Below are 16,704 nucleotides of genomic sequence, written 5' to 3'. Positions count from 1 at the left end.
GATTTTGCAATATCCAGCCCCCAAAGCATTAGGAATTGACCAGAACTCTTGCGCATACTTGAGCTTCAGTTTCTCAGTTTGGCTTTTGGTGAGTGGCCTTTTCCTTTGTAGACTGGCACAGATTTGTGGAGAAAATATAATTTAACCTTTTTGTTTTTAGCCATGTCTTAAAAGCATTTCTTCTTTTCCTCCAGTAGTATGACTGAGATGCCATTAAGCCAATACCCTTCCTTCATATCCCTGTGCTTCTCGTCTTAGTCTTATTATAGCTGTTGTTCTCACGACTGAGTGACATTGTGTGTGTTCTACACAAAGGCATGAGTATCTCCGTACATTTGTGCTGCTTGTGTGGCTGGAATTCCTCCAGGGAGAGTTCTGGATGGAGTGATTTAATTTCCCCTGACTGCTGCTGACCTTGGAAATTTTGGACACGGATGACTGTGACTGACACTTGTATAGAGGAGAAAAAAGACCCACACTCACCCTTCACCCTCCAGAGGAAGGCAGTGGAGATGGTGGCTCTGAGGACAAGAAAGAAGAGACATGAAGGGGACCCACGTGACAGTTCCCAGTAGTGTTTTGGGGGCCGTTGGCATTCTTGGGTGTGGATAGTGTAGTATGACAATTAGGTATTGGGATGAGTTATACCATGATGCGTAAGATAATGGTTAGAACACTGACGCAAACACAGGTTATGCTTCTCAGATGCATCTGTAGGTTTATAAGGACTTGGGAATCAAGAGCATTGATGAAAATACTTGTAACTGTGAGGTTACTTGAAAAGAGTGGTTTCTGTTCATCTCTGATCCTCCTCAGAGTTACTTGAAATATTTTCAACAGTCAGAACTTCCTCTCCTTGATGATTTTATATGTGCTTGTTATCTACCTTATACATAAACCGTGCCTCATTTCTGACCATGTTAATGTTCTGTTTTTGTCAGGGTGTTATCACTATTTCTAGAAATCATTGCCCCCAGCCCTAATGACCTCTTACATAAAATGTTTTCACGTTTACTTGTGAATCTCATGCCTGGGTATGCTTCTAATTAAATATTTACCAAACTGAGTGTTTATCAGGAAATAGTGATGTCCACCTAAATGAATGCCTAATGTCAGGTAGAGACTCTTAGCATCTCCACAGGCCCCATCTGAAGTTGGGTTTTACCTTTCCTCTCAAAACAGATGAATGCATCTGCCCATCCGATAAGGGGGTGGGAAGTAGTGGTTTTATTTTGTCAGAAACAAAAGAGAACTTCTTGATTCTGTGCTCATCATAGAGGTTGGGAAGCCATGGAGGTTCATGTTCCATTGATGAAAATGAAATATGCTCAAAATAGTTCTGACTCTGTGGGGGAGTTGGGAAGGGTGATTGTAGATCAGAGAAAGCAATATAAATACATGTGAATAAACAGCCAGCCTTAGCACCTATTTACAATGATTTTGAAGGGGGTGTTACCAAATACATCTAGGCTGGGTTGGAGAGGTAGGAGAGGATCATTGCTTATGTCTCCTTTTCTTTGCAACATAAATGTATAATTTTTTGTCAGTGTACCTGTGAAAATTCTTTTAATTTGAGACATGCCAGAGCTAAATGATGTCCTAGTGGGACATAGAGATTTCAGCTTTTGTCTGTGCTTATAAACATAAATGGTTCACATCTATCAGTTGCTCACTTTCTGATAACACCATACTCAACAGAGGCATTAGTCATAACTACAAAAGCAGGTGTTTCTTTACCATGAGTTTCTAGTTACCGTCCATTGAATACATTGGAAACATCAAGGTGAAGAATTCTAGACTTGGGTCAGCAAATCAAGGATAAAGTTCAGCCACTGATTTAGTAGAGAAGTCACTCAAAAGTATCTTCCTCAAACATTGAACAGAATATATTCCACAATGACAGTTATAAATTGGAGGAATTTTCCTCCTTTGTGTACACATTTATTCACTGCTGAAATGTTTTTTAGAACCGAAAATTATGTAAATACCTTGCCTTTCTAGTCTAATTAATAGATTTTTTTTTTAGTCAGAAAATGAATGATAAACATTTTATTTTTTATACCATGTTTTTTCATATTTGGTTTGAGTATTTACAAGGATTCCTAAGTATAAGATAACAAAAGTTCCTGGGAGAAACTAGAGAAGGATAGAACCACGAAAGGTAGGATCATGTATAGAGGATTGAGGCTGAGACTCTGGTCCCCTAATGAACAGTCTGGGCATGTGCAGTCCAGTATTGCAACTGCGGCTGTGAGTGGCTGCACACTTGAAGTATTGCTGGTCCAGATTGAGATGTGTTTTTCTTGCACAACACACACTGAATTTCGAAGTCTTTGTCAGTGAAAGAAAAGAAACCCAGTTCCTTAAGAAATACTGGTTATATGTTGATATGATAGTGTTTTGAGTTAAATCAGAAATACTTTTAAAAACTAACTTTCTCTTTCTTTAATGTCACTGGTAGCTCAGCTGGTAAAGAATCCACCTGCAATGCAGGAGACCCTGGTTTGATTCCTGGGTCAGGAAGATCCCCTGGGGAAGGGATAGGCTACCCACTCCAGTATTCTTGGGCTTCCCTGGTGGCTCAGGAGACCTGGGTCTGATCCCTGGGTTGGGAAGACGCCCTGGAGGAGGGTATGGAAACCCACTCCAGTATTCTATTTTGGAGGATCCCCATGGACAGACGAGCCTGTCGGTCTATAGTCCATGGGGTTGCAAAGAGTCGGACATGACTGAGCGACCAGGAACAGCACAGAGAATGTCAGTGTACGTATGTTGCTCTCATTTGTGACTCTTGTTGTTGTCGCCTCCTGAACAACAGGGGTACATTTGACATCTCCTTGTGAGAGTTTAGCTTGGGTCCTAGTAGATAGCGGAGCTGGGAATCAGTGTGCCCAGAAGCAGGACCAAGAGACCCCTTGACAGTTTTGTTAGATGCTCATCCAATATCTAGATGAACGAGTGACTAAAATGTGTTTCAGATTTTAAGAAGATAATCTCTGATACTTTTAAAATAATTATGTACACTACTTGTTAGCAGGGAGAAAAGATCAAGAACGCATAAATTAAATACTGTCCTGTTATGCCCAGAGCAGATGCCAACTTGGTTGCTCTCTGTTATCTTCCTGATTATGTAAGGCAAGGAGCATCCTCCCCAAACACCTCTAGTTAGCCTATTAGTTGAGATGATTCCCTACACTCTGCTTCAATTATCTTTGGTAAATACAGTCTCCACAACTAGTACCTGCCAATTAACCTGGAGAGTGTCTAAATAAGTACTAAATAGTGTATCATTCTTTAAAATAAGTCCTATTTATCTGTAAGTTGGGATGAATATGGATGAGGTACATACTCTTGTTTGCTGTGGCTCCTTAACGAGAAAAGTGTATTTAACTGAGTGTTTCTGCCTAATGACTTAAAGTCAACATGTGCCTTATTTATGCATATATGTATGTGTGCATGTATTTATGTATTTACCTCACAGACACTTATCACCTACCATGTACCAGGCTCTCCTCCAAGAAAATCAGTATGTTTGTCTAAAAATAACTGACACATAGAGCTTATTATGACTCAGGCCCTGCTCTAAATGTTTCATGTATATTAATGTATTTCTCTTATAACAGTGAGATAGGTAGAGTTATCCATGTTCAACTGAAGCCAGGAGTGAGGTCACTTCTCCAAGTTCACAGAGCTCAGAGGTAGAACTGCTGGGAACCAAACCTGCAACCCTCCTGATAGCTCAGTTGGTAAAGAATCCGCCTGCAATACGGGAGACCCTGGTTCAATTCCTGGGTTGGGAAGAACCCCTGGAGAAGGGATAGGCTACCCACTCCAGTATTCCTGGGCTTCCCTGGTGGCTCAGCTGGTAAAGAATCTGCCTGCAATGTGAGAGACCTGGGTTCGATCCCTGCGTTGGGAAGATCCCCTGGAGAAGGGAAAGGCTAGCCACTCCAGTATTCTGGCCTGGAGAATTCCATGGACTGTAGAGTCCATGAGGTCCCAAAGAGTCAGATATGACTGAACAACTTTCACTTTCAAACCCGCAGCCAAGTGGCTCCCAGAGCCCGTGCTCTTACCCAAGCTGTTGAAATATTTTGTTTCACTTACTTTTGCCTGCCTGCTGCCTTAACCAGACTTGCCCAGATGTTGTGTTTTCTGTTTCCGTCTTGAGGATGACAGGTCACATGAGAGCCTTTTTCATGAGGTGGGGTATTTTTTTGAACATCTCTTTGTGGGTTTATGATTGGCCATGTGGAATAGTGGGTGGGATTATATAGTGATAGCCTCATGTAACAACCCAGATTCAGGCTGTGGCCTGGAAATGTTAGGTATCTTTTATGAACAGACCTTCAGATTATCATCAGCATCATAAAGTGTGCGGAGTTCTTTGGTGGTTTGACACTACTGAAGTATGATGATACTACTCACTCATCATCTAGTGAATTAGTTTCATGAAGAGTATCCATAGATTGAATTCCTTAGGCGTGACCTGAGTGTTTTCTGTTAATACTAAGCTGTTTTCAGACTTTATATGAGATTGGAATACAAATTTGGTTTTAAGTTTTCATCTTAGTTCTCTGAAGGGTCTTTGAAATTGTTTTCAAGGAGAATTCCACAATGGACCACAGAGGAATCAGATAGCCTGCTACCCTTTCTTTTTCTCTGAGAGTTTCTTTGGGGGGAAAAAAAATGGTAATATGCAGAATTACACTTTTCTTAATTTAAAGCTTTATCCCAAAATATCTTCAAAATATTTCTTCCCTTCTTCATGCTTTAATATATAGAACAGAATGGTCAACAGCTTGACCATGTGGTCCTAACCATCTCATTTAGTGTCCTTCAGAATTTTATGTCTGAAAGGGTTCCTGATTACATGTATCCATTCATCAAAAAAATATTCACTATATATGCTCCTACTGTATAAACCCTGTGATGCTATATAGCACACAGTGTCTGGCTAAATTGTCTTCTAGGATTCTTGAGTTCAGTGATGCTCTAAAGTTCTAGTCTAGTGCTCTCATTTACCAAGTGAATTGCCTGAGAAAAGGGAGGTGATGTGTGACTCATTCATAAAAGTTTGACAGGTGGAGTCAGTAGGGAGCTGTGGACTCCTTGTGGGGCTTGCTGTGAGGAGGGCCAGACCCTGCGCTGCGTCCCGTACATGTAAATTCTTGCATGTACCCAACGTTCCAGGAGCATCTTTGCTGGAAAAATGAAGGAAACGTTTGCATTAACCCAGTACTTCTCTCAACTCATACCATCCCATATGTAATCACCCACAAGCCCAAAATTCAGGTGGTTATTATTCAGATGAAGACTTTGCTAAGATCTGCCAGTGTTTAATTGAAACTACTCTTTATCAAGTGATTGACAAGTCAGGGATGAGTATCTGGAGATGTGAAACTCCAAGGCAGGAGAGCAGAGCTCAGACTCCCCAGGAGAGGGACATAAATGCTAATTACACCTTGACTTTAATTCCTGGTTTGTCATAGCTGTCTGCAGGTGTGCGTCTTGGCTGTGGGCTATTCTCAGGGCCTCATTTGTTTTTGAGATTTTCTTTAATAATGTTACCTCCCCCAGTGAGCTCTTTAATCTCTGGCTTTCAGTTCTTTCTCTAGATAGAGGAAAAAATTAATTGGCAGGTAAATGTAGAATGTAGTTACTAGTTCTTTTGCTGATTGAAGATGAAAGATTTGGGGGAGTGGGGTCTTTTCACTGATTTCCTTTGGACAGTTTGGGGATAGCATGCCTTTGGCTTGGAAGATGAGATGCGGAGCTCTTTGTTGCCAGTACACCCCTCACCACAACCATCACCACCACCACTCACATGGCCTTCCTGGTGAATTAGCATGATTTCTGGGGAGACCTGATGTTACTGTGTGCCATGTGCTTGCACTAATGAGCCACTGCCCCACTCCCATCTCCTGAGGAGGAGGCCTGTCATTGGCAGATGCAAGGTAACCTTGAGATTCACTACGTTTATTTTTAAGCGGGATGGATTATTTTTTCCCCCTGCTAGTGGAACTGAGGACTTGTTACTAGAGCTTGTTACTAGATGGACTGGGTGAAAACACAAAAATAGGTGAACATCTCTACATACTTTTTGATTTGCCCCCTGATTGCCCCAAATTGGACCATGCCCATTGTTGGTGCCCTGCTGGGCCCTGAGTTACTTCATGTACTCCTGGGTGGGTACTCTTGAGGTTTAGCTCCTGTTCAGTGCTGATTTCCTGTGTGATTTTTGCCATAACTTCAAGTATCGCAGCCTCTTTCTTCTCCCAGAGGTTAATTATCCGCTCTTGCCACAGGAGAGTTGCCAGAGGAGTTGGTCAGAATAGATAGCATGCATAGGACTCTTTCAGAGAAGGCAATGGCACCCCACTCCAGTACTCTTGCCTAGAAAATCCCAGGGACGGGGGAGCCTGGTGGGCTGCCGTCTATGGGGTCGCACAGAGTCAGACACGACTGAAGCGACTTAGCAGCAGCAGCAGCAGACTCTTTCCCTCCCAGGGATTGGAGTCAGCTGTGCTTCTGTGAGTGTCGACTGCCCATTCCTTGCCCTCTGGGCTCTAACAACTCTGATCAGCTGCATGTGGGGCAACTCTGAAAACCTCTTTGTTGGCGGTGATAGTTTTTCAGCCCTGCACCCACCCCTACTCCCTGTCTGTTCACACCCCTCACAGTTATCCATCTCCTTAGCTTGGACAAAGTGATAAGGCTGAGCAGTAATGTCACTGTGGACCTCTGACCTAAGGAGTCCTCTTTATGATTTCTTCTGAGTTGTTGTATTATGACAGTACTTCTCATGAGAAAGTTTTCCCTTGCCTTCTGCCCTTAATTGGCTTTCTCACTGATAGGGCTTCTTGTTGCTTTGAAAACGTGATTTAGGTAGAGTGAGTGATCTGACAGTCAGAATTCGGAGGCAGCTGTTTTTCTGAAAATTTCCATATTCATTTTTAAAATGGATTTTGAGGAGCAGGCAGTTTGAACGGATTTTGGTGGTGCTCACCAGCAGTGTGGTTGATGCTCATATATCGTGCTGTCTTCAAGTAGCTTAGTGAGAACCAAAGTGGTTTTTAGGAAAGGTGGTTCTGGACTTTTGGTCTGTGAGGATGGCCTCAGGGTGCTTGCCTCCTCAGTACAGGTATATAAGCTCAGCCATGACCAAAGTCAAGTATATACGCCTTAATGCTGTGATGCAGGCTCTGTAGGTTTCCTGATGGACACGGCATGCCACTTTGTTTTGACACACAAACATGGTCATCTTGAAAGGTTTCATAAAGAAAAAGCATTGTTCCACGTGTTTGTTTGTGTCCCTATGTTTTGTATATACTAGGATTAGCCCAGTATTAAAGGTTCTTCTGGTCCAGTCCATCCTCCTCTCACCCCACCCCCCCAAATTTCCCAAGTCCACCCCTACTGGTATTCAGTGTAGTCAGCTGTGTTGTTTTGATTCTTCTTGATGGTTCTTAACTTGGACCTTGAGAACTTATGGCAGACTGAAACTACATGTAGTTATTCTGTTGAGGCATTTCATATTTTTAAACAGATTTTCAAAGCAGTCTGAAAAGGTTAGAGAGCTGCTTTACCAAAATGTCTAGGAATATTCCAGATTTCTTCTCTGTCGACTGAAGTTTATGTGGGACCTTAAAGGTTCAGCCATTTGTCCTTCTCTCTTGACATCAGTCATCTTTAAGGTTCTACAGCATCTTTTAGACTCAAAGTAGAATTGAGCAGAAAGTAAAGAGAATTTCCATGTCTCCCCCCCCCCCCCCCGCCCCCCGCCATGTACTTCCTCTTCTGTTATCAGTAGTCCCCCTCCAGAGTGGTATATTTGTTATAGTTGGTGAGCCTACCTAGACACATCATCATCCATAGTCCATCATTTACTCGGGTTCACTCTTGGTGTTCTGCATTGTACGGATTTTGACAAATGTGTAATGACATGTATCCATCATTATATATGATCCAGAATAGCTTCACTGCTGTCAAAATCCTGCCCCCACATCTGTTCATCCTGTCTCATCCTGCTAACCCCTGGCAATCACTGATCTTTTTACTGTCTCCCACATTTTTGCATTTTCCAGAACGTCACAGTTGGAACCATACAATAGATAGCTGTTCGATGGGCATTTTTCTCTTAGCAATGTGTATTTCAGATTCTTCCATGTCTCTTCATGGCTTGACAGTTCATTCTTTTTAAGTGCTGAATAGTATTCAGTTGTGTTCATGAACCACAGTTTCTTTACTCACTTACAGAAGAACATATTGGTTGCTTTCAAGTTTTGACATTTATGTATAAAGCTACCAGAAACATCCATGTGCAAGTTTTTGTGTGTGGACTTGAGTTTTTAACTGGTGGAACATATGGTAAAAGTTTGTTCTATACAAAACCATTGCTCAGAGTGGCTGTACTGTTTTGTATTCCCAGTAACGGTGAATGAGAATTCCATTTGTCCATACCCTCACCTCCATTTGTTGCCAGTGTTTTGAATTTTGGCTATTCTAATTGACATGTTAATAGTTGTCTTAGTTTGCATTTCCCCAATGACACGTGTGGGGCATATTTTCATATGCTTGTCATCTCTGTGTCTTCTTTGATAAGATATCCAAGTCTTTTACCCATTGTAACATTGAGATTTTGATTTTCTTACCGTGCAGGTTTAAGAGTTCTTCCTGTGTTTTGGATACTATAGTCTTTTATCTGAGCTGGCTTTTGGAGGTGTTTTCTCCCAGTGTGTGGTTCAGCTTTCAGTTGTTTTTTAAAATCTTAGACCCACAAAGTCATACCGTGAGTGAGCTTTTTCAGCCAGCACACGGGGCTGCTAGTGAGCTGTGTTGCCAATTCTCAACCTTAATTACCTTGATTTCTTATTTTCAGGTCAATGTGACTGTGGACTACATTAGACCAGCCAGCCCAGCCACAGATACGGTGCCTGCCTTTTCAGAGCGTACCTGTGCCACCGTCACCATTGGAGGAATGTGAGTGTTCTGGCTGGTAGCAACTTGGCCGTGGCTGGGAGTTCTCTTCTCATTCCTATCTCTCCTCCCTTTCACCCCGATTTGCTTTCTGTCACTCTCAACACAGTGGTTTGTGATTGTTGTATGCCTGTGTAGCACTTTGTTTGCAGAGTACTTCATAATTGCTCATTAGTTAATCATATACTTTCATTATTGTCATTATTTAAGATTCATTGGGCTCTGTGTGCTTGGCACTGTGTAGCATTCACTATTACTATTAATAATGCCATTTATTGAGTGTCAATCAGGCCCTTAGGTACTATGCAAAATTAGGAAGATTCTGTGTGTATTAGTTTAGGAAGTTTAATTGTAGGCCAGAAAAAGAAGAGAGGTTAATTGGACATATTCTTTGAATAGACGTATGTAATCAGTAGATGACAGGGTCTTCATCTTGTGTTCCACCGGCTGTACCCTGGTTACCTTCCAGAGTCTCTCGGGAGCTTGGTTGACCAGCAGCCTTCCAAGGAGGTATCTGATGGGGGCAGGAGGAAGCCTGCTGGGCCATGCTTCCACAGTAAATATTAAAACAATCAGTCAGTCCCCAGTAGCAATTCTTACTCTGCGTAAAATATACCCGCATGCTAATTGTCTCCTTCTCTATTTAACAGTCTTAAATGGTGTTTGTTACCAAACTGGTATTTTGCTTTTGTTTTAAAAGGGGGCATGGTAGAAGGGAAGGAAAGAATAGGTTTCTCATCAAAACAGAGATTGTCTTATTGCAAGTACAATGGAGCCCATTGGGAGAAACACCTTTCTCTAAGCTATAGCCTGTCTCTGACAGGAAGGATGTGGTAGCTAATGTGCCTTCCAGAAGCTCTCCTACCACACAGGAGCTTCTCCCGTCCACGTTCCAACCCCCCCCCCCCCTTTCCTGTTGTCACTTTTGGAAATAAGTATTTTTAGGTGCTGTTACCACTCTCATACCTATCAATGTTGTTGATGTTCACACAGCAATCAGGGGTTTCACTTTTGCTGAGAGGAACTGAATATAGGATTTTGATGTCATTATCTTAACACCATCACAGGCGTTCAGTTATTTTTAGAAGCAGGTTCTTGAGAAATTAGGTAATGTTTTCAGAATGGGGAAAACTGGGAAATATTTTGCTCATTCTTCTATCTGTCTAATTTGCAGTAATGGTTATTACCAATTTGTCACCACCAGTTCTTAGGAGCTCAGTGCATGCTTTCCTCCTGTGGAGAGCCGAAAAGTGAGTATTCCCCTAGACAGATTTAAGACTTTTGCTGCCACAAACAAGGAGTCCTCTCCAATAACTGCTCCTTCTATCTACTGATGATAAAGAGAACACCACTACTGTCAAAATGCACATCTTTTTGGCAGATGGTTTCTATTCATGTTTATCTAATGACCCATTAGAGTGGAGGGTTTGTTTGTTTGTTTTTTTCTGGTTACCACGGAGGTATATTTTCAAAATTTATGCTGCTTAAAATTAGACATTCTGAAAGTGTTCTTGTAGGGAGTTAACCTTGACCTTTCTCTTTCCCTGTTGTCCTAAGATGGTATCTGATTTACCAAAGTCCTTACCTTGAATTAGAGCAACCTAGCAGGGTACCTGGGGTGCCCTGCTATCCAGGGCATTCCAAATACTACTGTAGGTAAGTTGAGGTATGAATAATACCAATATCCAAATACTCAACTTAGATTTAAAAATTATATTAAAAGTCTCCTGATTTTAATAGTTTTTTTGATAACATTGGCTAGAACAGAGGATTTATTTTTTTATCCCAAATGTTTTAATTACATTTTTAACATAATGAGTTAAATACACTGGGTTTCCTCATGGATTTGTTTCTACTAAACTAGACTGTCTTGAGTAAACTACTGGGCAGTAATTGGGAGAAATGTGAGGGTAGCCTAATATCATTAAGACCAAACTTCACTAGATAGTAAGCTCCCTGAAGATAGGGATTATTGTCTCTTTTATTCACTGCTGTAGTCTCAGTGTTCAGCAGTTCGTAGGAGTTCAATAAATTTGTGAGTTATTTGTTTACTATATTGCAGTGTCCCTTTATGAAATAAAATAGGGAGTGCTTAGATGTCTCATAACCTGGGACAGCTGTTTCTTCTGAGCTACACGTTGGCTTTAATCTGATAAATATATACGTTAAAAAACTTGTATCTGATTCAATAGTTTTCCCTGTTTATTTGGTTATTGGAAGGTCTGTGCCAAAAATAATGTGCTGTGCTTAGTCGCTCAGTCGTTTCTGACTCTTTGCGAACCCATGGACTGTAGCCCACCAGGCTCTTCTGTCCATGGGGATTCTCCAGGCAAGAATACCGGAGTGGGTTGCCATGCCCTCCTCCAGGGGATCTTCTCAACCCAGGTCTTGAACCCAGGTCTCCCACATTGCAGGCAGATTCATTACCATCTGAGCTACCAGGGAAGCCCATGCCAAAGATAGGGTGACTCTAGAAAATGTATCTGATAGCATGCTTCTGATGTTTGGGTCTTCCTCAAAGCTTCTGTTTATTTTCCTGTGGCCTTGGCTTTGTTTTCATTTTTCCCTCAATTTTCTCTGCTTAAATCATTCCAAATACACTGTAGGAAAGTTGAGGTATGAATGATACCAATATCCAAATACTCACCTTAGATTCAGAATTATATCAAATGCTTCCTGGTTTTAATAGTTATTTGAAAACATTGTCTAGAGCAGAGGATTTATTTTTTTATCCCAAATGTTTTAATTCCATTTTTACCATAAAAATGTATTTACATCTCCAAATCTTTGATGTATGATATCCTGGTGGATTAAATAACTTCTTCTATGGAATGATGACTTAAAAATACTACTTATGGAACCCTAGATCTTTGTGATTTACATCTCCCTCTTCTTTTGGCACATTTTGTTGCCATTTAAAAGCCATGTCTCTTACTAAACCTTTTGCAACAACTTGTTTTTGTCAAAGCTTGTTCCTTTTGTCAATATTTAGTGAAGTACATAATAAAAATGACCAGTGTAAATCCGGGGACAGAAACAGATTGGGACAGAAGTGTACAGGTGTGTTCGAGTGGTCCTCAGTTACTAACTGGTGTCAGCCTGTGGGTTTTGAGGAGGTTGTAGAATGTGCGGGTCAGTTAAGCAAAGGTTGCTGGGAGAGCTTGCCTAGTAATGCACCACATCTCTTGTGACAGGCTTTGGACTTTGTTCAGCTTTTAGAGATGTGGTAGAATTAAGAAAAGATCAGTGCTATGTCTGTCGTTACCTGTAGGCTCATACCCCTTCATACTGGCCTTTGTAGTGTCTAGAGCCTCTCCCTTTAGTCACAGGATCAGCTGTGAATCTCTGGTCTCCAGTAGCTTTTCTCAAACTGCTCAGTCCAGGGAAGGAGAAAGAAGAGGCAGATGAGATGGCCTCTTTGACAGTTATTTCAAAGGAGATATCTTTCAGTGGATTTCACATGCCCAAGTGTGTAAACTGGCCTTGTCCTCAGCAGGGTTCTGTAAGTTCTCCCATGTTTTCTTTTTTTTCCATGTTTTCTTTTGCTGTGTGGGACAGCGTCCAGTTGCATGGCCTTTGGGAGGCCCCTCTTGTGAAACAGTCTTCAACTCCCTCTCTCTTGCCCTCTGGGGAGTGAATAAAAATGAGGTTCATCATTCCTCTAATAGATTAAATTTTTTTTTTTGATTAACTTCACTCAAGTTGGTGAGAGTTGTTACCTTTTATTCAAAGCAGTTTAAATAAAAAATAAAAAGATCCAACTTTGAGTTGTTTCTTATTCTCTGGCTCCCAAGTTGGGAATTAGCTGATCCTTTTAGGCCTGGACTGTGACAGGAAGCTGTCAAGATGGCGCTTCCTGTTAATTACTTTTTATTGTATTTAAGACACTTAAATAACTCTTCTTGTGATTTAGTCTTCTATGTAATTAGCTTCAGTGATTAAAATCTCATTCTTCCGTTATTGCCAGAGCCTTCATGAAGAGCAAGTTTTGTGGGGTGACCTTTACTTGTGCTGGACTTCACAATTACTTTGAGCTCCAATTTGGCAAACCCATAATATCTATTAGCTGATTGCCCATGTCTTCTTCTTCTTATACATCACGTTTTCAAAATGAAAAAAAAAGTTAAAAATTTTTTGTTCACATTTAGTAAGCCAGAAAGATAAAGACCATTACAGTATACTAACACATATATATGGACTTTAGAAAGATGGTAACGATAACCCTATATGCAAAACAGAAAAAGAGACTCAGATGTATAGAACAGACTTGTGGACTCTGGGAGAAGGCAAGGGTGGGATGTTTCAAGAGAACAGCATTGAAACATATATATTATCTAGGGTGAAACAGATAACCAGCCCAGGTTGGGTACATGAGACAAGTGCTCGGGCCTGGTGCACTGGGAAGACCCAGAGGGATCGGGTGGAGAGGGAGGTGGGAGGGGGGACTGGGATGGGGAATACATGTAAATCCATGGCTAATTCATTTCAATGTATAACAAAAACTACTGTAATGATGTAAAGTAATTAGCCTCCAACTAATAAAAATAAATGGAAAAAAATTTTTAAAAAAATTAAAAAAAAATTTTTTGTTCACATTTATAAAGGGACACCTAAAAAACTAACTTGGGGTCCAGCTTCACACCTACACACTCATAATTACCACCACCACCCCATCCACCATCCATGGAAAATTGTCACGTATCCAGTAGGTACAGTGTCACTGAGGTATTGCCCCATTGCTTCTCATTATGTTTAAAAGTATTTCACAATGATAGACAGTAGACATTTTTCCATTTTGGAAAAGTGAAAGATGGCACAGAGGTGGAAGTGTGGAATTAGAGCAGTGGGAAAATGCCTATTTTCTGCACAAGGTCAGTTTTTTGAGAGGTGATTTGAGTTTTATAACATTGATTTTTAAAACACTGTTGTAACCTCTGCTCCTGACTTCAAAGCTTTGCTCAAAGGCACTACTGTCCAGCTTAATGCCTGTGTGGGTCCTTACTCCAGAGATGCTGTGGGACATCTTAGTTACCTCTTTTGTAATGACTGGCATCTAGTAGATGTGAAGCCATGTTTATGAACTTCCTTTGAGGCTCTTTGATGTCTTCATAGATAGCTTGCCTTTATTATGTTTATTTAAATCAGATAATTACTTACAAGGAATCCAACTTCTTTTGCTTTTTTTCATTTTCATTGGTTCCAGCTTGCAGGCATACTTCCTCAGCTGTTCTGTTAGTCACTGAACATGAGGTTAAGATCTTCTCCTTCTAGAATAGTTCTTTTCTAATCTTAGTTCAGTTTTTCTCAGCCATAGTAGGAAGCTGTGTCATACCACCCTTAGTTTTTCGGGCTTGAGTTCTGTAGCTGTAAGGCTTTTGCTGTCTAGTCAAATCTTAAAACATACTAATGTCTGAGCTAGTTTAATGCATTGGTGTGTCTTAAAACATACTAATGTTTTCTTACCTAAACATGGCTGAAATCCCAATTTCTGTCCTAATGTTCTTCCCCACCAGGCGGCCCGCAGCGTCCTGAAGAGGTATTCTTTCAATAACCGACATAGTATTAATGTCATTGTCTCAGCTAGGAGATAGGATCTGGGTTGTAGCCACCTTTTCTCTGCACAGATTTATTGCTTACTGTTCATCTACTTTAGTGGATTCCCCTATTCCAACCTTTGCTTTGAAGGTGAAAGTAGACATCAGAAGAAACATTCCTTTTCTCCTCCCCCTGAACCCCCTAACACCTAAATCATAAACACTTAACCAACCTTCTCTTCTCAGAAGAGCACCTTGGATTGTTTTCTCAACCTCACAGGCTGCTTGATTTATATAACTGTGCTACTTCTGCCGCGCGGAGTAGTGGAATTACGCCTGTTCACCATCCTGAAGACACTGGAAGCATCTGTGTCATTTGGCTTAGATTACTTTGGAAAGAATAGTTAAATAATTTCACATGTCTCCTGCTAGCTTGAGCATAGTCATCATTTTAAGAGAACAGCCCCATAAAGCACCATAAGAAGGAACTTGGTTTTTGCAAAGGGTTCAGGTGGGAGTCAGGAGAACACTGCAATTTTAGATGGATCTTACATTTTGTAGCCATCTATATGTGGGACTATCATGCTGCTGAGCCTTTTTTTCTTTCTTTTTTCTTTTTTGCTTTAAAGCCCTGATGCTTTCAGATTATTGTATTACCCTCATCACTGTATGGAAGTTCAGTTAAGCTCTACATGATGGAGCACTTGGCTGTTGTAAATCAGCCACATCCTTTGCTGAGCAATGTGTGTTCTGTCACTTTTTCCCCTCAGCGTCAGTTGAGTAGAATATCAAGGACTGGGTGACAGTGTTTACTGAGCGGATCTTTAGGAAACTCCCTCATCAGTTTCACAAAGTATACCGTCGAGTTTCCAAAGTACACCTTGGGAGAAAATGAGGCTTTTCTCCAAGTAAGAGGAGCTCATCCTCAGGGAGGAACATTCTAGAGTACTTAGAGAGATGGATAAAGGTATTCAAAACCATAAGTTAAAGGCCCTGTTTGGAAAAAGTAGGAATGCTGTCCATTTCATTTCTGTGGGCCCTAAAAATAGCTCAGCGAGGGTCTGGTCCCAGACAAGAGAGGAGTTGCTGCTCCTATCTGCTATGAACAGTAAATTTACCAGTTATTCATCAGATATTTGCTGAACAACTACTGTGTGTCAGGCACTGGGAATATAGCCGTGAGCGTATCCCTGTGCTAAGTCTTCCTGGCTACACTTCATTCTTGGGAACCTTCTTGCCTCTGGTGGCTGAGACAACAAGAGTCTTAAGGATATTCACTGACTTTGCTGCCTCCCAGAATCTTGCTTGGGTAGATTTTGACTTTAAGAAACACAGGTGACTTTATATATACAATACCTGAAAAGGCTGTTTTCTATTCAGGTCTTGCCTGGGACTTTTAGTGAATTTACCACTCAGAAACAGGTTAAAATGAAAGATAATCCCTCTTATATCTTTATTTTTAGTTGAGTCGATAACTGAACCTGTCGGTAGACAAAATGAAACGCTGAAGCAACTACCCATTGGGGGCGCTTTGCCCTTTTCCCCTCACATCACCCTTCCTGACTCATTCGGCACTGGTGGACCTCTGCGAGTCTGGCAGTTGGTTATGACTCCCCCCTCTCTCCATGCTCCTAAAGACCTGCTTATCTTATTCCTGCCTCACCTGGCAGAGGAGGACCCAATGCTAACCTCCTGACAGAGTCTGCTTCTCACTTTTGTGGATGGTTATCCTTATAACTCTATAATCAGCACTACTAGATTTAAAATTTTTTAAACTATTTTTACTTTGTTTTAGTATTTGCACTGTAATTTCTACCCTTTAACCCCTAGTTATCTTACATTTGTTTTGTGTGTGTGCTCAGCTGTGTGTGTCTCTTTGCGACCCTGTGGACTGTAGCCCTCCAGACTCCTCTGTCCATGGAATTGCCCAGGCAAGAATACTGGAGCAGGATGCCATTTGCTACTCCAGGGGATCTTCCCAGCCCAGGAATGGAACCCACATCTCTTGCATCTCCTACATTGGCAGGCAGATTCTTTAACACTGCACCACCTGGGTTTTACCAGTGGTAAACTTGATAATGTTCAGTTTCTGTTTCTGAGTAACTTTATATAGTACCTCTGTACTGCTCACTCTGAAAGATTAGGAAATTATAGTGGTTACACTTCTTTAAAGAGGTTTTATTTTTTGGTT

At 41.2% G+C, this 16,704-nt stretch overlaps 1 protein-coding gene across 1 annotated transcript in view; it reads left to right on the top strand.

Annotated features, from left to right (window-relative positions):
• SND1 (staphylococcal nuclease and tudor domain containing 1) overlaps positions 1 to 16,704 on the top strand; it is a 410,101-nt gene that overhangs the window by 172,039 nt on the left and 221,358 nt on the right. Inside the window, exon 12 of the mRNA XM_020914889.2 lies at positions 8,882 to 8,982. Coding sequence (XP_020770548.2) covers positions 8,882 to 8,982 — 101 coding nt within the window. The remainder of the gene's footprint in view (positions 1 to 8,881; positions 8,983 to 16,704) is intronic.

This window comes from Odocoileus virginianus, chromosome 1, assembly GCF_023699985.2.
Source record: "Odocoileus virginianus isolate 20LAN1187 ecotype Illinois chromosome 1, Ovbor_1.2, whole genome shotgun sequence".
Classification (NCBI taxonomy): Eukaryota; Metazoa; Chordata; class Mammalia; order Artiodactyla; family Cervidae; genus Odocoileus; species Odocoileus virginianus.
This window is presented reverse-complemented; position numbering and strand designations above follow the sequence as displayed.